Source organism: Manis javanica, chromosome 5 (assembly GCF_040802235.1).
Source record: "Manis javanica isolate MJ-LG chromosome 5, MJ_LKY, whole genome shotgun sequence".
NCBI lineage: Eukaryota > Metazoa > Chordata > Mammalia > Pholidota > Manidae > Manis > Manis javanica.
In genome coordinates, this window is record NC_133160.1 from 79,376,606 (window position 1) to 79,400,132 (window position 23,527).

General features: G+C 35.6%; 1 protein-coding gene and 1 pseudogene across 21 annotated transcripts in view; both read right to left on the reverse strand.

The window, feature by feature from the left end:
- ANK2 (ankyrin 2) overlaps window positions 1-23,527 on the reverse strand; it is a 351,461-nt gene that overhangs the window by 173,042 nt on the left and 154,892 nt on the right. For all 21 annotated transcript variants that reach the window (XM_037001140.2, XM_073237157.1, XM_037001145.2 and 18 more), the window contains exons 3-4: window positions 11,437-11,535; window positions 8,754-8,852 (exon numbers count right to left, since the gene is read on the reverse strand). In XM_037001140.2, coding sequence (XP_036857035.2) covers window positions 8,754-8,852; window positions 11,437-11,535 — 198 coding nt within the window. The remainder of the gene's footprint in view (window positions 1-8,753; window positions 8,853-11,436; window positions 11,536-23,527) is intronic.
- On the reverse strand, window positions 18,941-20,059 carry LOC118968868 (RNA-binding protein 42 pseudogene; annotated as a pseudogene).

The following is a 23,527-nucleotide window of genomic DNA, read 5'->3' on the forward strand; positions in this document are numbered from 1 at the left end:
AACACAAAGCATGATGCCGATTAACAAAGTCAAAAGCTTTCCAAACAACTTCAGAAAATATGAAGAACCAAAGTATCCATGCAAGATGATATACTCTAGAGAGCCATGCTCCAAAGTGCAAATCTGTTTGATTGTTAATCAACGACATATTACAATAAGGAATGGAAATAAAAGCTGCCAGTCTTTGCATCTGGTCCAACAGTCAAATGTTAGTGAGTTATGGATGAGAACAATGAGCAAATCCCTGATCTTCAGAATGTCTGTCACCGGCTCTAATACAAGGTGTGCACATTGTTACAGGAAACCTTCCTAGTCAGACCAATTGAAATAGTGTACAAACAGACACTGCAAATCTCTGATCTGTTTTTAAAGGCCCTGATAGAATTGGATAGCTGTGGTTCTCTCCTGGCCTCTCCTCTTCATAGGTTTAGTTCGCAGGTTTCTTTCAGTGGTCTTCACACTGCTCTCCTGTCCTTTCTGATATTTCTGGCTTGTGAATGCAAACTGAGAATGTCTTATACTTTTATTCCTAAGAATCAATGCAATAAACGGAAGGAAAGTAATTCAGGACCGAAGGAATCAATAACAACGGAACCAGTGCTCCCCACGCAGTGTAAGAGCCTTTCCATGCCCGTGGAGTTAACAACAAAAACAATAAAAATAACAACAGCACTAATGTAAGAGAACTTACTATGTACCAACAATTGTGCTAATTATTTCCTTCAATCCTTACAATAATGCTAAATTATATGTACTATATTTACTCTGTTTTTACAGATTAAGTAAATTCAGGTGCTGATATGAGACATAACTTGCCCCAAATCACAAAGTTCGTGGGTGAGTGATGGAGGTGGGATTCAGGATTCTAGGTTATCTGAATCTAGATTCTTGCTCTTAACCACTGCTAAACTGAAGCCAGTCCGTGTGTGAATTAAGCGCCTATTTCTCTGGTTTTGATTGGCTCTCACTCTACTCCTTCCAAGCCTTCTGTTTTTCACTCACTTTACATTTAGAACACAGTGTCCTCTGGCCAATTACTGTAACTTTTTCAACATTTCTTTAGCCGTTTGTTCCAAAGTTTCTTCATCACCTTACTATCTTCAAAACGAAAAATTTTTCTAAAACCTGTACCCTCTCCTGGCTTCACTGCTCTGTCAGTCTCATTCAAGTCCACTGCTCCAATGACAACTTATAGTAGAAGACCCATAAATGTCCCCACCTCATTCCAGAACTCTCCTTTGAGCTCTAGACCTGTGGCTCAAGTCCCATTAAAATCTCCTCTTGGATGTCTAACAATCACTTAAAAGGTAACTCATTATTTATACCCTTTTATAACTAAAACCAAAAAGAAAAACTAAACTGGCCTTACCCAGTGTTTTCTATAGCAGTGAGTTACACCACCATCCATACTGACAGGCAAGGAAGAAACCAGCACACACCTTTGTCAGGGCCCTCTGGTTCACCTCCGTATGCCATCATCACCAAGTGCCAGAGGGCCTGCATTTCTCTCAAAGCCGTCCCGTTTCTCAAGCATGCAAACCACCAGCACTCTTCTCTAAGCCAATATCACTTATTATCTAGAATAATCTCCAAGTAGTTTGCTTGGCATCCATTCTGGCCTTCCTCCATGTTGTTCTTCAAATTGGAACAGAATATTCTTTTCAAAATCCATATCTTCTCTTCTTCTGTCTTACACTTCTACCTCATATTGGGCTTAGGATAAACATTTTAAACAAGATCCTTAATATGTCTCCGAGGCCTGCAGGATCTGACTTTCTCTCTCAGGCCTCATATATGCCTCATCTCCCCTTAAAGTTTCAATGTCCAGATTTCTTTTTAGGCTCTTGCATGTACTATTTCATTTTTCCATGGTACCCTGCAACTCCTCTCACCTTTGATTTTTCAATCAATTCCTTTCTTTAAAAGGACAGTTCACTGGAGGGCATTATGCTAAGTGAAATTAACCAAATAGAGAAAGAAAAAATACTACGGGCATCACTTATATGTGGAATCTAAAAGAAAATTCAAATTTATAGAAGCAGAAAGTAGAAGAGTGGTTTAGAGGGGCTAGGGAGCGGGGCAATGGGGAGAGATTGGTAAAAGGGTACAAACTTTCAGTTATAAGATGAAAAAGGTCTCACGATCTAATGTACAGCATGGTGGCCATAGTTGATGACACTGTATCATATAATTGAAATTTGCTGAGAGAGCAGAACTCAAATGTTTTTACCAAAAAAAAAGAAAGAAAAGGAAGGAAAGAAAGACGTGAGGTGAAAGACATTTTCATTCAAAGGGGCCAATCGTTTCACAGTGTGTATATACATTATATCATCATGTGTACACTTGAAATATCATACAATTTTAACTGTCAGTTATACCTCAGTAAAACTGGAAAACACAAATAAAAAATAAAATTATGAGTTTCAAAAAAGAGAAAGCAGCTCAGTCACCACTATCTCAGGTTACCCCACCCCATTGCTGTATCTCTAGGAAATATTAGGAAGCACACGCTGAATATCCAGATACTTGTTCAGTGAGGGAAGGCAGGAGTGAGGAATAACTTCCCGTAAGTTTCTGTTGGCAACTTTTACTTAGTGTCATGCTTTTACATTTTTGTTATGTTTTGTGACCTTTGCCTCAAAGGATCATTGTTTCGAGGTCTTCCTGATGGTTTTTCCCAGCATTTTAGTTTCTGTGGAATGTACAATTGTGCTCTGAGATTAAAGTAAGAGGCAGACTGTTCAGTACTATTTTAACTATTTGCTACCACAGTAGTTTACCCTCCTTTAACTCAGATGAGAGGAAAAGACGGGTCTTCTGTATCAATCTGAAATCTATTAAGAGAAATTTAGAAATTTTTGCCATTTTACTCTTTTCCCTACAAGTCTTACATTATAATAAATTTTATTTCCTTTAAAATGCAGTAATATTGGACTTCTATATGTTTGTGAAGTGATAAACAATGGGAAATCTACCAAAGATTTACATTTGATTATATTTATGCCTTGATTCACTCAGGTTTCAGGACAAAATAACCATAAGTATTCAGCCTTTCCACATCACCTGTCTCCAGATAAGGAGCATAAAGATGAAATATAAGTGTACTAATTTTATTTCAAAAATGGAATAATTGCTTTATTTTATTGTAAATGAAAATATTATCATGTCTTTTCAGATATGTGTGTGTGTCTGTGTGTAGCAGACTAGTTATTTTAATGTTGGAATTATACTGGGATATGATATAATAATTCCATTCTATGCAAAATTTTAAAGATACCAATTCTCACCAATTCTCCAAGCATATCAGAGAATGGACAACTGGAGAAAATGTAAAAAAGTTTTTGTTTAACTTGGAATGTTGAGGACACAGATACTCTTGCAAAATTTTAATCACCCAATGAACTGATTTTCAGACAACATTAAGTATCCTGACTTCTTCCTTATCCTAATCAAATGTATACACATGCCCTCATCTTAACTGCAGAAAATTTGTATTACAATAGAAATTTTCCCAATTTTAAAAAGAAACTAAGAACTTTGTTAAGAAGGAACCATATGTATATATTTGGAGGGAAAAATTGCTGAAAACAAAACCTTTTTTTGAATCTGTGATCACAGATCCCATTTCACACACTGTGTGTGTGTGTGTGTGTGTGTGTGTGTGTGTGTGTGTGTGTGTGTGTGTGTGTGTGTGTGTGTGTGTGTGACAGAACGGAATGTTCCATTTTGAGTTTTTGTTTTGGGAACCAAGGATGGCTCTATGGCCGTGTGGAAGCAATTCACTTTAATGGGCGTGCCGGCCAACTGTGTAAGCTTTCTTCCTCTTCACAGCCCGATTCAAATTATCTGTGAGGGCCAATGAAGAATAAACTATTGGCTACTACACCTGAAAACACATCTATCATTGCATATAGTGGATGTGCGCACCCCTAAAATTCTGGGGCTGTTATCAATGATCATGTAATTTTGCAACTGGCATTAATGGTCCAGGTCTGAAAATCTGAAAGCTAATACTACAACAGCTTACTCACATTTGTGTTACAAAGAGGAAAGTCTTCTTTTGGAATAAAATCTACAGGACTGAAAGAAGAAAGAGTAGTGAACATGGAACAGGAAATAAAGAAATCAGGAAAAAAGAAGTGAATTTTCATATTTCAGGAAAATATGAAATCAAAATCACCAAATCAGAATGTCTTATTTGGACTCACCATTAAAACAAGGTGAAAAGAAAAACCTGAGTTTCTGGAGTCCTCATAACAGGACTGAAATACAAGAAATTCCAACAAAAAGTATAATAGTGTAGACACAGATAGGAAAAATAAATAAATGTATCATAAACCATATTTCAGAAAGTATATTTGAGTCTCCCATATGTTAAAATTTTGTTAGGTAAAAGACCACTCTAAGAATGGATGGCTGAATGAACAAGTCTCAACTATGGATAAGGTGCCAGAGTGCATAAGATTTGCCTAGCTTTCATAGCATGCATTTAAGTTATTCCCAGCAGCTGAGTGCCTGGCCTGGGGGGAAATGGGCACCCCGGGGACCTGGCCCTTGTGGGAGGTGAGTAGGGTCTTGGGCCTCACACTTGGAGGCAGACAGTACCGACAGGTTAACGGGAGGCAGGGAACCACGCTGAGGACTGCTGGAGGGAAAGAGGACATCAAATGGCCATGGGTTTGTGGCTCCATCACTAATTTGTTATGAGACTACTATTTTCCTCCTTGTGCCTCAATTTTCCCCATAACCAAACTGAGAATAATCACTGTAGGCAAAATGAGATTAAATAACACATGAAAATACACTTTAAAATTATGAGCCTCAGTGGAGGATGACTATTGGGCTGTAGTTTTGTGGCATCTAGAATCTATTCCTACTCAGCCACCTGGACACATACTGCTTAGAGTGTCTCATGAGAGCTTCTAGCTCATCCTTTGTAATGAGATCACATTTTCCTTTCTCTATATAACTATCTGGAAACTCAAACTTCAAAGGCCCCATTGCCTAAGATAAAACACAATTGGAAAGCTACAGCTGACAAGCTTTACTCTGCCTATATTCTGCAGTTTCACTTAACTTCTGCTATGCAGAGATACTACCTATTCAGGAACCAGTTTAACTTTTTTTATGGTAGTAAAATACACATAACATGAACCAGTTTGCTTTGTAAAAACAAAAAAACGAGTATTTTTAAAGCAACTTTGTTTTATTACAGTGGCCATTCTAATTTTAATTATTGTCTACAGAGAGAATATAATAAAGATCTAAAGGAAAAATACTCTTACATGAGGGACAAAAAAGTATAGAAAATTTTTGTAGAAAAAAATTGAGGATTGAGGAGGGGAAATTCCAAAAACATCAGGTCAGATGTTCTTGGCAGCCACAGCAAAATTTCTGAACATTTTGCAAAATTATAACATTTATAGTTCAAAAAAATACTAAATGAAAATATTCTACCTTAAGCCTTTTGCATGTATTCTACTTCAGGACAGTCAGCTTACTACTTGGAGCTTCATAGAGTTTGAGCCAAAAGAAAAAGGAATTTTTAAAATTATTCTCTGGGTCTAGTGAAGGTAGAACTGTTTTGGAAACTGTTATGAGAAGCAGGTCTGGGGATGAAGATTAAGAGCTAGTAAATGAGCTACCCTTGTCTCAGGTTGTTACCGGTAATGACGGAGCAAACGAAGATGATGAGGTAATGTACACAATGCACTGGAGACAGTGGTTGGTAGTCAGTATTATTACCTATACTATTACTAATATAAACATCTAGTGTTAGGAATGATTGGGATATACAATGAAGCTAATTCTTATACATGAAGAGTAATAAATGCATATATTTAGCCTCCAATCATACATGTGGAAAGCCTTATGTCAAATCTGAAAACTACAAGAGGCAAAATAAAAATTATCTGCCCCCAAGAAGTTTACCACCTTGTAGAAATTGTAGATGTACATTAAAAAAAGTAACCTGAGATGAGCAAATATCAACAGGCAAAAAAGTGCTACAAGAATTTAAAGGAATTTACCACTCTGAGACTATTTTTTAAACTTTTTCAAAATATAATTCCCTCAGTGATATATAACTGGAACAATTTTTTAAGTCATATTTGTAAGTCTAATAGGTTTACTAGTTATAAAAGTGACAGACAAATGCCTGTACAGATAGCTGGGAGGCAATCCAGCTTTACTCATACAGGACTGCTTGGAGGATGTTAATATGCATAGTAAAGATTTTCTGCCAATGCCTGTGTTTTCAGAAAGCAAGGCAAATGGCATTCCTCAGATTATTTCATTTTAACTTCCAGCCCCGTTATTCCACAAAAACAGTTTTTCCTGAGCTGTAGATGGGATCTTCACGCCACTCAATTCAGGAGACCAAGAATCAACCTGGAGAGCTACATGGTCAGAGCAATACTTAAATTCACACTGAGAACTGGCTCAGAATAGAGACCCCACTGCTACCACTGCTGAGCACAGAAACTTAAACATTTACTTAATAAATAGCTTAAACTTAATACATTTGTATTATATCAATACATAATTCTATTTAAAATACTTTAATTGCTCCTGCTGGTATTCTGGAATTCTTCATGAAGTAAGAACACTGACAATCAAAATTTGCACTGTGTCATGTGAAAGAAAAGGCTCACATGGCTCTTGTATTGACGTATAGAATGCAGAAAACTCTACAGATATGTACCCCTCCATAACCTGTGAGTCCTGTAAATGTTCATTTCTTGGAGCTTTTCAGAGTTTCTCACCTTCTTATTCAACAATAACCTTAGGGTGCACTTCCAAATAACTCCGAATTTTGTAAAAGGCAAAGTACCATGTGGACACCAATGTTCCTATAATAACAAGACTGTTCTGCACTTGACTTGCATTATGTTCTCAGAAAGATTCGAAGGTATGATTTCAGTAAAAATTCATAATTTAATTTGAATAAAATTCAGAATTCATGCTGTGCATATGGGGTTCCTCTGCGTCTTTCCTTGTTCTCACAAGGAAATGACTGCCCAGTTATCATGAGTGTAGTTCCTACTCCTTCACATGATGCTCACTGTTGTCACAAGACATCTGTGCCTTAAACAAAACAGGACTGATGAGAATCATATATGGAGAAGGATTCATATCTGTCCTCACTGGCTCTTAAAACCATGCGTTTATTCTAACCAACCTGTTTTATGTAAATTCCTGTACTTCAATTCCAATCATTAAGTTTTAAAATATTCTAATAATATTTTTTTAATTAGTAATGATGGCTCCCCAATTCAATATGGCAAATAATGTCAAAGGCCTTATCAAATGACTTATGCACCTAGTAAAACATCATAATTTTTCATTATTAATTTTTCTCACTGTACAGAGATCAGTTTAAATCTGTCAAGATTTCCTATAATATAAATCTTAATTTGAACTAATTGAATATAATACAAAGATTACTTCAATCTTTTAATGATAATATAAATCTTCCTTTAAGATCTGTTATAATCCAGCATGATTATGACTGTAAAGAACTGACTCATTGATTCATAAAGAAAATTATTCATTAAACAGTTGTAGCTTATTCTGCTTGAAAAGTCTCCAAAGCATGTAAATTTCCAATACTCACACTGTAGTAACTGATACAACTTTTAACAAGCATTTATCTGGTAGCATTTGCTGTTAACCTTTATGAAATCACTAGTCATTTAAAACAGTATGATATTACAATAAAAATGGATAATATTGTCTGTCATAATTTCAACAGATTTTTCCCTTATTATTGAAGTCAAAGAAAACTGGGGTGATTCTTTTTTTGCTCCATGGTATTTTATGACTCCAGAACTTGTACCATTTATACAACTAGAACCATGTCTACATAATGAATGAATGAACAATATAGGTCATAGGTATTCCTATACAAGAGGTCTTTCAAAGAAGCTGGTAAAGTTATGCCAAAGAATGGAGATATAGGAAATGGTTTATTTTGCCAACGGCCCCTGTGGTGAGGCCTATGTTGTCAGAAAGGCTAAAGCATTTAAAAATAGAGACAAGGCACAGATTTGACTATAAAGATATGAACCTCAATTTCTACATAAAGACATAATAGATACCAAGAATAAAGCTTTGGGCAAAGATATTCTTTCCCTTGTCCCCAGGAAACAAAAAGTATCAAATTTATAGTACAATATATTTGGAATTATTTTTTTAAAGTTTTCCATTATTTCATTTTAAGAATATGCATTTCTTATCCTATTTAATTATTATTATATGCATCATAAAGCTTTGGTTCTCAAATTTTCCTATTTCCCTTAGGAGTTTTGTAAAGCCCACTTTTGGTAAATGAGGTAACCACAGTGTGATTCCCACTTTGTAGCAGATTTCCAAAGGAATGCTAATCTTTTGAGAATTTTTTTAAATTTAAGGAGAGAAAATACATTTATAGCACAACATAGAACTTTCATGAATTATTCATAAATCACAGATGCCACTGTCATTCTGGGAAAAAAATGTTATATTCTTTTTTAATGTACTTGAAGTCAATGATAGACTGCACTTGTCAAATTTTCAGTTATATTAAGAAAGAAATCATGAAACATCAAAAAATAAGAAATATCATGAGTTAATAAAATAATTTGACTGAAATAAATAACAGAAGTATTTATGGCAAATTTATCTACCCAACAGCTGGCTAGATCCATTAAATCAATTTGACAAAGCTGGTCTAATTTAAGTTCATTTAAATTAGGAAAATCTGAATGTAATACCTGAGACTGTGCATTAATATTGGCTCCTTCTTTAACAAGAACTTTGACAACTTCTGCTTGTCCAGCCAATGATGCAATGTGAAGAGCAGTATTTCCCTTCTGTTTTAGAGAAACAAAAGTAGAAAATGTTAGAGGTTTTGAAATTTTGTAGAAATAAAAATGTACATACATTTTCAATTTTGCTGACTATTTTAAGTGTTTAAAATTTGTCATTGATAATAGCCCACCTTGAGATAATTTTTTACTGTCAAAACATTGACCATCCCTTATATTGTGTCTTTCACAATTCTAGTACAGTGTGAAGAACACAGGCTAGTTCTTATTATATCAAATAATTTGAGATGTGTTTGCAGGTATATGTGTATCAGTATCACCATGCATGCAATTTAATCAACAACTAAAGTTTTATCCCAAAGTAAAGTTAACTAAAAAAAACAGTGTACTGAACCATTGAGTTTATTTCACCTTGGTGAAAAACCTAGGATTTTTAAATGGTAGAGAAACTGACTGAACTCACAGTTGTATTTCCAGCCACTAGAGCTCATGGCTGTTTAAGTATTTGGAGGAAAGAAATAATACATGTTATATTAACTACAATGTTATCAATGATTTCTACCACTTGCTACCTCAAAATTTACCATTCATAGTACCAAACACAAATGAAAATTAATTTAACCCTGTCATGAAAAGAAAATACAGGCTGAGTTTAAAGAATGCCTGCTTGATTAAAACAAATAACGAAAAGAAAAATGAAAAACAAATCTGTAGATTCAGAGCCATAAATTTTGAAAACTGGTTCTCTTTTTTTATAAGAATTTTTATTGGAATATAGTTGATACACAACATTATCTTGGTTTCAGATATACAACTTAGTGACTCAATAATTATGCACATTACTAATTGTCCACCACAGTAAATACAGTTATTACCCCCCACTAACTTATCAAGATATTACAATATTATTGTCTGTATTATCTTTATTATATTTCTATTCTTACGACTAATTTGTTTCATAATTTTAAGTTTTTACCTCTTTATCCTTTTCATCTATTTTACCCATTCCCCACCTCCCTTCCCTATGGTAATCAACAGCATGTTGTCAGTATTTATGTGTCAACATATTGTTTGTTTTGTTTTTTAGATTCCACATATAAATGAAATCTATGGCATTTGTCTTTCTTTATTTGACTTATTGAACTTAGCATGATACCCTGTATATCCATCCACACTGTTGTAAATGGCAAGGTTTTTTATGACAACACTAGTTCTCTTTTTGCTACCAGCTCACTGTTGGGCCCTTAGCCACTCATATAGTATTTTGAGAGCTCAGTTGCCTCTCCTTTAAAGGAGCTTTAAATGAGATTTTTTTCTAGATCTAAAATTCTGTAATTGTAATCTATGATTAAAAATGAATCTATATTTTAAAATGTTAGTAGAATTAAAAGGAAAATGCTAATAAAATAAACACTTAAGCAACCAAAAATGGCTGGTTTAATGAATGTATTACATTAATATGGGCAACTCAGGGGAAACAAATAATTTGATAGACATTCAAACTACTGTTCTTTAAATACTTGTTTAACATTTATTTGATATTGTCCAGAGAAATGTTAATAAAAATGTTTATTCTTTCTTTATGTTCAAAGTAAGGAATTCACTGCATACAGTGAACTTCTATTTTGGCTTCTTTGGAATTGCCAGAGAATTTTGTTTTTTACTTTAAATTTCCACTAGATTTGCTCCATACTATAATGTAAGCAGGACCAGTGTAGATTTCGGTAATTATGCATGAGTTGTTGGAAATCCAGGTTACCTGGCCATATTCCTAATTCCAGCATTCTTTTTGTCTATGCCTGATTAACCTAATGCCCCAGCTGGAGGCTGAGGGCTTGCTGCCTCTGTATGTCCCACAGCATTATTACGGCACTCACTCCAGCCTGGTCAGCAGGCGTGATGTTGATTGATTACTGCTCTTTCTCCAAATTAAAATTTTATCTTCTGAAGATAAAGATTTGCCACTACTGATCTCATTTTTTAAAATGTCTGTTGATTCTGAAATGACCCCCCCAGAGACGAGGTTCAAATATATTTTAGCAATATTAACAAGGAAGCAACAGTTTCTAGTATGCCAAGCTTCTTGTTTACACTTCTTGAAATGAGTCCAATTTATTTACAAGCACACATTATAGTGACAAAATCTAATTTTACCCTAATAATTCAATTCATGATCCAAAATCTCTTTTCTATTAGAGTATAAAGGATTCTGTATATTTTCTTACCATGTTAAATGAACACATTAAAAGATGTTAACAATTTAATTAAAGCATGACAATTATTCATTTCCATTGAGGAGCTTACTATATCAATTTATTTTCAAAAATGGATTAATCTTAGGAAAATAAGTACTATTGTCTAAAGGATTAATCAGGACTCTATATGAATCAAAGGAAAAAAGATAAAACACTAGAAACTAGGTACACAGAATTCTTCAGTCTCTTGCCTGATAAATCTCTAAATGAAAGAATTCAAACCCTGCAAAGTTTAATCTAAAGGGTTCCAATTTCAGTTCTGCATTAAGAATCTTGGTGTTCCTGGGAACATCTAAAATGTATAGCCAGGGAAAAGCAGCTCTGAATCATTCCCTCTTTCCCAAGGAAATAAATTCCACCAGCATGAACATTACCTTAGTGGCAGAATCCACAGCAGACCCCCTTCCCAGCAGCTCCTGGACCAGCCCCACATGGCCCTCTTTAGCAGCCAGATGGAGGGCATTGAGTCCATTCTGAAAAGGGAAGCAAAAACAAGGCTCAGAAGAGGGAGGCTAACCTCAGACAAGTAAATAACCCAGAGAATAAACTTGCCTCTCTTTATTGTTCTCTTTCTTTTTGCATTAGCTTGATGCTATGAAGTTCACAGAAACTAATTTGCCATGTTTTTGATTCAGAGAGGCAAAGAGGTGCATATTCATTAGAAATGTGGCTCTTGCAACTCCATTTCAACAAACTTTATTTTTTAAACTAAGAACCATCTAAATATTTTGGAGTGAGAAAAAAAAGAGCAATGCATCATTTATTGTGCCATCAAGAAATAAAATTGTGTTCTATTTCTAGAACACAGGGAGCTTTAAATAAATATTACTTTTTAGCAATTTGAGAGAAACGTCTTTTATAAGAAGTGATTAAAAAGCCCTAGCAATTTCCAAAATAACACAACTTTGCAATGACAGCATAGTACTTAAAAGATGTTTAGTACTATGTCATTAATATTCCTTGTATTTTTTTCAAATATTTAGTTTATCTTACAGTACTGATAGTATTGTAATATTTGACTTTCATCTATCTAAATTACTGAAATATTATTCACCAAAGCATTGAAAAAAACTCATTGAAAATTTCACCAACTATGATACCTACTTAGACTGACATAAAGTTTGAAAGCAGATGTTGCCATACATACAAGGAGAATGAAATAGAAATTGCTGTATGGCAAATTTCCTGTTTGTGGTCATTGTATACCTTATATGTAATGAATTTCTTAAGGAAAATACTCAAGCTTTTATATCTGAATCAAAAAGGACATAATATTTGTTTTTCTTCTTTGCAAAACATATTCCTGGTTTCTCACCAACATTTAATTTTAAGTAGCCAATATAGCTATACTGTCAATATGCACATCACAGTTTCTGTATGTTTACTGGCTTAAAATGATAGGAATTAAAGTACTTTTGAAATGTATGATAATATTCCTAGAAAATTTAACAAATGAATCAAAAATATAATGAATACTTGAAAAAGATGGAGTTTCATGAATCCTGAATTCTACCATTATAAAAATAATATTAACTGTGTCACTATACACAAATAATTCCACAAATAAAAATTATTTTTCACTCTCTTAGCGATACTTGGGAAAACATCACATTTTAAGCTCTTTCCTAACCTAATTAATCAACATTCAGTCTCTTTGGTAACAGGAAGTACTTAATTTAAGCAGATGTAATCTACTTCACAGAAACTAAACTCATTCTAACAATTTAGGGAAAGCAGTGGGACTATAGGGTAGGAGTTTTGTTTTTTTTTTTTTGGATCCCACATTTCTCCCTTTATTATTATTATTATTTTTATTTTTAATAAAATGCTGAAGTGGTAGGTAGAAGCAAGATAAAGTTAGAAAACATAGTTTAGTGTTGTAAGAAAGCAATTGTAGATGATCAGGTGTGTGCCTGTAGACTATGTGCTAATCTGAGCTAGACAAGGGCAATAAAACATCCACGGATGCAGAAGCTTTCTCTCAAAACAGGGTGCGGGGGTGAGGTTCTAAGCTTCACCACTGTTGTTCCCCGATTTCTCACCTGATGGCCCCCCTGCGACTGTGCCTGTCTTAGGTTGTTCCTCCCTTGAGGAATCTTACCCGTCTCTGGCTAACCAGTCATCTTCCGGGGCCATACAGGGAAATGTAAAGTTGGTAAGTGAGAGAGAAGCCATATTGTTTGAAAAGGTTAGCTTTTTACTTCTTTGCAGATTTATGCCCTGTGGCTTCTATGCCCAGCACTTGTCTCGAGGTATCTTTACCACCTGGAGGAATTATGATACTCGGTAAATTCAATATGAGGCACGAATTCTATTTAAGGGTTGTAATTAGGAAGGAAGAAGAAAAGCTATAGAGGTAGCATATGGAAGAAAACATGGGAGGATTGATTATTTCTTTGACATATCTTCTTGTAGAGTACCTTAAGCATGTATAGGTTTTAAACTACTAACTAACTTGTGCACACATATTAACATAATAGGAATACGGTGACATAAACAAAGCAAATCTATAATTACCATCCATCTCCAGTGAGGCCAAGAAAACCATTTAGGCACCCTAGGCATTTGTGAAAATTTGTCTATGATATGATGGATATTGTCCAACTGTACTTGAACAGTCTGAGAGAAATCAGACAAATTAAAGCAAACAGGGTAGGAGTTTTTAAGAAGATAATTAAACCTGATGATATCTAAGAGCCTTTAACTTTACTGATATCTTTTTACTCTATATATTCTTTAGCATTTTCCTAAACCATTTTATTGGTTTTCCTAAACCATTTTATTGGTTTTCCTAAACCACTCTATTGGTTTTCCTAAGTTGTTTACACAAAGAATTATTTTACTCTGCATCACATGCTATTACATATGTGTTTTTTGAGAATGGATCATTATTTCAGTAAAAATCAAATATTCCAATCATTAAGAATTGTCTAGAAGACATAGAAAACTAGTATTCAAAGAATTTCACACTTTAAGATATTTATTTTAAGAAGTTGCACTTTCTTTTCCTTGATTCCTACCTCTGCCCCCATCTGAGGTTTCAGAACCTGAGAGCTTGGAAGGATCTTTGACACTCTAGAGTCCAGTGGTTTACCTAGCACTCAGCCCACAGCCGGACACATACTACCTACTTGATAAATATGGCTGATGAATGAATGAATCTAAAGAGCATAGGCACCACTGTGTTTACTGCTGCATTATTTATAATAGTCAAGATATGGAAGTAACCTAAATGTCCATCAATAGATGAGTGGATAAAGATGTGGTACATAAACCCAATGGAATATTATTCAGCCATAAAGGGAACTACATGCAACAACATGGATAGACATAGAGGGTATTATGCTCAGTGAAATAAGTCAGGTAGAGAAAGACAAATAAAATATGATTTCACTTATTTATAGAATATAACAAAACAAACAAAATGAACAAAATATCAGTAGACTCACAGACACGGAGAAGTGACTGGTGGTTACCATGGGGGAAGCGTTGGGGTGGGAGGGGTGAGGTGGATAAAGGGGCATAAAAATTCTCAAGCATAATATACGTTGGTCATGGAGATAGCAGTACAGCCTGGAGAATATAGTGAATGATTCTGTAACATCTTTCTATGTTGACAGATAGTAACTACACTAGTGGGGGGTGAGGATTTAAATAATATGGGTAACTATTAAACCTCTGTGTTGTATATGTTAAACTAATATAAAATTGTGTATCAATGATATGTAAATAAAAAAGATAAAAAAGATAAAGAGCATATGAGAAATGTTTTGGTAAAGATTTAATTTGTAATAATCAAAACTAATATATTTGAAAGAAAAAGATGGAATTGACCCTAAAGTTTTTTAATTTTATATCTATCTATCTATTTTTGTCCAAAAGGGAATAGAGATATGTGGTTTGGACATATTTTTCAAGGTGCTTGAGGCTTGCCCATGGAATAAATGGACTTACTCTTCACAAGGATTGTTATCTTCTTTGTACAATCCGATGACATATAATTGAGTAAGTTCTAACTTGAGGAGCAAACCATTGGCTTAATCAAATAACAAAATATCTCTGTGTGTGACTTTCTGTGTTGATCTCTTCTTTATGAAGTTCCTTTCCAAGACTGGAGGAATGTGGAATATTTTATTTGCTTTTCTACAATTCTTTATCTTTCAGTTTTAAAAAAAAATCCTTTTTAGTGACTTTTAAACACACAAGAATTTTTCCATTGGATCCCTTTTACTTTTTAGAAATTATTTTATCTGATGTTAATATTTACTTAACATAAAAAGAAAGTTAAATTTACTGCCAGTTAAGGGAACATGGAGGATTTCCCACGTTAAGTTCTCCGGAGCCCTTTAACCATCCCACAGAGATCAGATCTTCCTGGCCTAAGCCTATGGCTTCTGATATGTAATTAGCTGAAGAGGAGGAGGACAAGGAAGACAAGAAACCATCTTCTCAGTATTTGCCAGTAATTTCTCCTCTACTTGCTTAATTTAATATTTCCCAGTATCATGACCCCCTGTCACCTCACAGAAATATTTTACTATGTAAATCAGAAAATAATATATATCAGGGATCCCAACACCCCCTCATTTCCCCCATCCTAGCAAGTTGTTAAATATTTACCAGCAATATCACTGAATGCCAATTTTCAAATAGTTGACAACAATTTTATCTTTAAGGAAATGTAAACAGGATAAATGGCTCTCCAATGGTCAATTTCTCTAAGGTACAGTATCCTAAATACGGTCTTCATTTATCTTTAAAATTCTGTAATAGGGCAGCATGCAGGATATGTCTTCAAGGAATCTTGTTTACATTTTCAATAAAGAGTCAAGCCTTATTAACAATTTTCAAGATTTTATGACTTAAAATAAAATGATCTGGTTTTTAAATTATCTCAACAGTGTCATTCTGATTAAAGCTTTCTACAAATTTAAAATGGGAGTGTTTGAGAATTAATATTTTTTAAAAGGTGTAAATTCTCTTCAATTCTATGAGTGACCAACTCTTCAAAGTTTAGAGGATTTACAAATACTCTTCTTAATATGTCCCCTGGAAGATATTTCTCCTTTCACTGTTTAGCATTTGCTCAGCTGAAAGCTGAATTTGATGTAGACAAGACCTTATTTCAACAAATAATATAATAAATTTATTTCAATAAATAAAAAAACCTTTAAAAAATTAACAAAGGTAACAAGACACTATCTCAAATAGAAAAAAGCTGCCACAATCTAAAAACCTATGAAATTTGCATATATGTTTAAATTAAACAGTTTCAGAAGAAATGATCTTAAGGAGGACTCTGATGCCTCACTGTTTATCTTAGTTTATTCCACAGAGTTTTGTCTTCATGAAATCAAAACGTAGTCCACCTCATTTTCACAAAACACAAACAGGTAACATTTAAATCCACAGAACAGGATTGAACATTTTCCCAATAATTGCTTTATTCTCAATTAATTATAAGACTGAGGCTCTAAGTTAAAAGAATTTTATAAGGAGAAAGTACCCTTTTTGGAGGCACATCCTCACTATAAATCACTGCACTATAGTTGCCTTTTATTGAAAAAGTCATCAAGAGTATATGAGGGAATAGTTCAGAAGCCAAACTGTATACAACCTATAAATAGAATTCAGGATATACATATGTCTTCAAGATTTCTGTAATATAAATACTAATGAACCTTGAGTAGTTATAAAGACACAGACGATGGGTGAAATTCTAGTTATAAATGATATAAATTCTTGATCAGCCTTATTTTAAAATGCAGTCAAGTTGGGTTTGCTTTCATGTTATTGAATTCATATATATCCTTTAGCTGTAGGAAATAGAAGACAATCAACTTTCTTTACACTCATGTTTTGGTTTTAGAATTTCTAACCAAAAATAGAATACTTAGCAATTGAAAACATTGGGTAAGTGTTATCTCAAAAAGCAACTCAGCAACTGGACTTACAAGAAGAATGTGAATATGAGCTGACACAAGTTACTCATCTTTAACATGGAAAGTGATAACTAATCCCATTCAATGTACTACACAGCTGGTTCCTTGAGAATATACTTTGCAGATAATTTATTCTGGTGCGTCCCTCACATCATGTTCTAAAAATCAAATTTCCCACAGAAGTCATACTAATGCTCCTTCAGCTTACCATAGTGAATTAGTAATCCTGGGCCACACTTCAAAGTCAGTTTGATTAGGTATATTTCACTTTGTTAAGTGAAGGAGGTAGGAAGGAGGTAAACATCCAGAACTGGTCAGACCTTTTCTATCTGGGTGCAACATACAGGACAGGTTCTAGTGCTTACCCCCAAGTACCTCCCACACATACAGTGTTTAAGGCACATAGATCTTTTTCATATCAAAACATAAAATGGTGTGAGTTTCTGCATTTATTAGAACACTCATTATCAACCTGCTAGGTTCTGGCCAAAGTCTTCTAAGACAATTCATATTTAATAGAACAATAACTACTCATTTTATAAATGACTATCAGGATACATATTCAGTTAGATCACCAGGAAGCAATGTACCTGGAGCATGTTATCTTTATTCCCTACAGAAATTACTTCACTGGATTATGAAATATAACTACACATTTGATTTTTACATAATGTGGATATAAGAAATGTCCATTGGACAGTAATTATGTCCCTATGTCTATTTTACATGGGTTCTCCTGATCAACTATTTTTTAGTTCAACAACAGAAAAAAAGGTTAGTAAACTTTTTTTAAGGAAAATTACATAATTCAATGAGTTTCTCTTTCACTAGTGTCTAGGAAACACAGAATACACTGAGTATCCATCACAATCCAGTAACTTAAGTCCTCTATTCTCCCCTTACTTGGTTTTGCTTTTGTCTGGTTTAGTTTCACTCTTAATGATGTCAGAATCACAGTACATTCAAGTGTGTCTATGTATATGTTGTGCCCCCAAATGTTACAGTAAAAATTTTCAGCCCTTCTGTATCTCAAAGCAGCAGCATTACAAATGGTACTCTCATTTAGTATCCCCACCTCATAGGATTTATTGACAGCAATTATACTTTGATTAATATGGTTGCTGTTTCTAATTAGCTATGCAGTGATTCAACATCCTGACCATCACCTGAGAAAGAACTTAGAAGAAAATTTTCAATGATTTAAAATCAAAATAAAAAATTTTAGAGGAAAATATAAGAATTAAACTTGAAAAACAGGCTAAGCAGTGAATATCCTCAGTATGCTTGAGGATAAAAACCATTGGTGTTGTAACTTTATTGAAGCAAATTTGGAGGAAAACAGATGAATATGCTGTAAAAAGAATTTAGGTGAGATACTGGAAGAGTACCTGGCATAGAGTTAGAAGGTCAGAGATCTTTCCTTTAAGGTTGTTACAAAGTTAAATATTTCTCTTTTGTATGCAACTGACTGATCTTTTTTTCTTTTTCTTTCTGCCCTTCTTTTTTTATAAGACAGTATGGTCAGCTGAGGAATAATAACATGGTGTTGAGAATGACAAGAAAGGCACTCTGGTCCTTGCTGTGATCCTAGTAACAGCATACACTGCTCTGCTTCTTTCTACCAACCTTTAATTTAGGAAAATTACATAATTCAATGAGTTTGTCTTTTACTAGTATCTAGGAAACAGAACAAATTGAGTATCCGCCACAAGTAGCACAGTCTTCTATTCCTCTCTTCTTTTGCGTTGCTTAGTGCAAATCATTTAACCCCTCTGTCCTCCAAAAGTTACATCTAAAAATAATAATGATAATGATGACAATGAAAAATGACAATGACGATGATAAAGAATTATGAGCACTGGTTAGATGACAATCATTGCTTTAGCTTTTTATTTTTTTGGAACTTTATTGAAACTGGGTTTAGGGAGGATGGGTAGGGGATGGTTGTGGGGTTTCCAAAGAACTGTGAGGAGGAGCCAGAGCCCAGACAGCTGGGAGGGGTGCCTGGCTACAGACCCTATCTTAAGCCCAATTTTTTTTTCTTCTGCTGCTTACTGCACACTACATCTAGGTCTGGTCTTTCCACATGCTCTTGTGTGAACCCGCATAGTTACCATTCACCTCATGCATAGTGCAAACAGAGCCACTGGGGTCCCTAAAGCTGATGAACCTTTGCTCTTGCCTGTATGCTTGTCCCAGATCACCTTAGTCTTCAGGAAGGATGGGAAGTGGCTGAAGGTGCTGCCAAGATGTCACTATTCACCACATGATCTGGGTCCCTACAGATCTGGGAGTCATCTGCATCTCACTTGAGCAGGCTGGGGTCCTCCCAGCTACTCCCAGCTGCTGAGAGAATGCAGCGTTTAATTTCTCTGGCTTTCTTTTCTTCTTGTCCTCACCCAGGAGCTCTAGGATGTTAAGTGCCCATGAGCCCAGGTAAGGGGGCTGGGACAGTGAACGCAGTGACACGAACTCAGGAACATACAGGGGGCAGTAGGCTTTACACACCACTTCCAGCAGGAATGGGTGGGGGCTCAGGCAAAGGGCTCAGGCAGGAGGCCGGGCCCAGTGACTTCAGGGCCAGTTGGGGCACCTCCAGCCCCCGCAGCCACAGTGCTCTAGCCTCCTCCAGCTGGGCTGCTGTGGCCACCACTGCCTCTTCCTTCTCTGTTAGGCCCAAGCCCAGCCCTAAGCCCAGCTCAAGGTCTTGCTGGCCATGCAGGATATGCAGGTGGGGGTCCCTGGGGCCTGAGCCACTGGCAGCATCATAAGTGGTTCAGGATGCCAGTCAGAGAGGGGACCCAGGGGGGCCTGGTGAGGGGGCCATTGGGTCATTAGGTGAGCAGAATATGCTCTAGCACATGGGGGTGAAGCAGGACACAGGCCCCAGGGGGGCCACAGCTGCTGAACAAAGGCATATGGCTTCTCAAACCTCTGGACTGTCCAGGCGACTCTGATCAGTGGGGCCAAAGCCAGCGGGACCCACAAAAGTAGGGCCACCCACCGTGGCAGGAACCACAGTAGCTGCAGGGGCTTCCCAGGCCTCCAGAGTCATTGGACCTGCTGGTATGCATCAGTTGTGATAACTGGACAGGCCCCAGGAGCTGCTGGGACCTGCATCCTTCTTCTGTGGGGACCGACTGTGAGCTCTGCAGCACTGCAGTGGGATCCTCACACTGGAGCCCCCAACCCTTCCTGCTCAAACTGGGCAGCTCCACCTGCACCTCCTTTAAGCGTTCTTGCTGCTCTTGTCTGGGATGCTAGCGTGACAGCCTGGAACCATGAACTCCTGCGCTGGGAGTCTTGGGGCTGTCCTGGGGTCGCCACACATGGACTGTGAACCAACCAAAGCAGGCTGCTGTCGGTGAGCCCTTGATGTTGGCTGTGTGTAAACTCATGTTCATACAATAGTATGAAGTTGGCTCTTTTGAAACAATCATCAAATATTCATTGAGCCCTTAATGTGGTCAAGATACTGACTGGGCTTGTAGACCTGTGAGTCCCAGGCAAGGTATCACCTTTGATTCTACAACTTTTGGATTCAATATGATATCACTAAAATAGCTAAACATACCAAGTTGTTAAAAAAATAAGGTCTTAATGCTAATTTGAAACAACTGAGTACACATTAGTCAATCTTAAAGGGCAGAATTATCTTTTTCTTTAGTACTATTATTAAATTTTTATAAAGCAATATTTTAACATTTTGTTTACAATCAGATTTTACAATAAGCTCTATTTGCCATTTCTCTTGCTGATTTTATGGGCTATTTTGCCCACTGACTGCTTTTCTATGATCATATAAAACTAGCAGATGAAACCCCAGGTAAAACAGATAGTCAATAAAAATTTTTATAGAGACCTTCCAGCATTAGTTACATTTCTGGGACATACAGAAAAGATACAGAATAATCCACATGGATTGAGGACCAGCTTCAAGAAGATATAGCTACATGTATATGAAGGTTCAATGTTTGCATCAAAATCCATTGACGTGTTTTGCACCTTAGTACAAATCCATAATCAATACAAACTTATCTGTTAATCAACAAGTATTTGCTAAATGCCCACCAGGTACTCAGGTCTAAGTGCTAGGTTCTAAGGGAGAAGCAAAGGACATGTGACACTCGTCCCCAAAGAGTCCCAAAATATTTGTTATTGAACAACTGAAAATCACCCCTGCACTAGCATATACTTGTCTGTGATTTTTTTTCAAATATCTGGCTACTCTACTTTGCAAAGCTTACATGTTAAGTCTGTCTTATGCATATCAGAAAACAACAACTGATTATATTTTAATACAACTACTTGGAAGGAGGCAATTAAAATATATGCATTCTTGAAAAACAGAAGAAAGTGATGGAGAGCATATCAAAGGGCAATAATAGAGAAGAGAAAGTAAAACTCGGCCCCCAATCTCCACCATACCCCCACTTTGAATGGGGTTTCTCCATCAGAGATTCAGAGATACCTTAAATGAGGAGCTCTTTTTAAGAGGAACTACATGGGCACATATAGAGATAGAAATAATTATGAAACATTATTTACAGTTTCCCTCTTCCATTAGCATAAGTGACATTGGCAAGAGGAATCATCCATAAAATAGAGAGGAAAAAAATTGCAACACAGAAGTGACCTATTTACATATTCCTAACCCAATTCCCACTCCCTACATCCATCCAAAATCTGTTTGCACCTTCCCACCTCTTCTATGGTGGCTGCTCTAAACTGAGTACTCACTGTGAAGGAATTAAGGATTTATTTAGTTTTTATGAAGATGGGTGGAAAAAAGCAAATATTGCCCATTTTTGTCAGACACAATCTAACTCATTTTACCATGTCCTTGGCTTGTGTCCAAAAGTTTTTGATTTAATAAAGTAAATCAAACTATGGGTGACCCAAGAGGAAACTTCTTTTTTTAGTGAGTTATTCTCAAATCTTTGAGGCTTTCTTTTTAATTCCCAAATGATGAGTTTCTAAACATTCATCAGTTTAAAAATATTTATACTGAGGCTTGGAATTTGGGGGCTCATTGACTATTTCATATGAAAAAGGCTTAGAATAAGAATGCTTTGAAGGTATCATTATGTATAGTCCACTTCTGGATCTCCATTTCATCCACAGTGGAGGTCCATCTAGTGCCCCTGGCTGGCAGTCCATTTCTGGCCACTGGTCTTTTTCCCCTGTCTAGCCCTATCAAATTCTTCTATAATCCCCTAAATACTGAGAATGATATTCAATATGATGGTAAGTAGGTCTGGGAGAAGAAAGTTACAAAAACTCTTCCACATCTTATCAAGATCAAGAGGGATGATGAGGTTGTGGGTGTTAAGAAATGAATGCTTGATGCATGAAAGAATAAGAAACTTAATGACATAGATATCATTATATTTTCAGAAAAGGACACTAAAATTATCAGAAGTAGTTTGCTTTGAAGATCCTAACCACTAAAAAGAAGAGCAAAAATTCCAACTTGAATGTATCTGATTTCCAAATTCATGCGTAAGCTAAAACAATTAAGCTCTAAACCAGTGTTTCAAACTGTGGGTCATGATGCATAAGTAGGTCATAAAATCCACTTAATGGATCAGCAATCAATGTATTTCAAAACATGAAGTAAAATAAAGCAAAATAGAGTGGGAGTTTTTTGGTGAAACTTCTCATACATACACATGCACACGTGTAATGCATGTGTGCGTGTTTGTGTGTGAATGTGTGAGTGTGTGTGCACACACATTCTGGAGTGCAAAAAAATAAGGAAGTTTAAGCAAGATACATGAAGGCACCTTGGGGAAACTAGATGTGCTTTCAGACTAAATAAGTAAAAACCTGATGCTCACAAAGGTCATTCTAAGAAAGGGATGGTTTTCATGGTGCACTTCTTTAAAGTTTCTGAACTTAACAATTTCCACTTTATATGACTGTTGTGAGCAAGTAAGAGGAGTGACAATGGTACAAATAAGAATTCTTCATTTTGAGAATACTGGCTAAGTTACTTTAAACCATGTCTACATTTGGGGTTCTGAGGAATGTGGTACAGTGGGGAACACAACACATTAGACAACAGAAAATCTGAGTTTCTATTTTGTCTCTCCATTAGTGACAATGTAATTTAAAGTTACTTCATTAGTAAAAAGAAAAAACTTCCCACTCTGCCTACTTCAAATGGTCATTTTAAAGAAAATATAAAATAATGCATCTTATGCTATTTGAAGTTTATAAAGTAGTATATAAGCACAACATATTGTGATCTTCTAGTTAGATGCAAGGGGTACTAAATTCATATATTCCGAACTCTCCTTCTGTTTTCTATCATTGAGATTTGGTTAAATATGTGTTGAATTGAATACTTTTTAGTCTGACATATAATGTTTACCTGGACTAGGGAAATTATTAATTTATGCAGAAATTATTTTAAAAGTATTTTAAATTCTAATGAGATTTAGAAAGCAGATGGGAACCTGGCCTATCAGTAGCCACTCTTGTCAATAATTCAAAGAGCTGTTATTTACTATGGGAAATA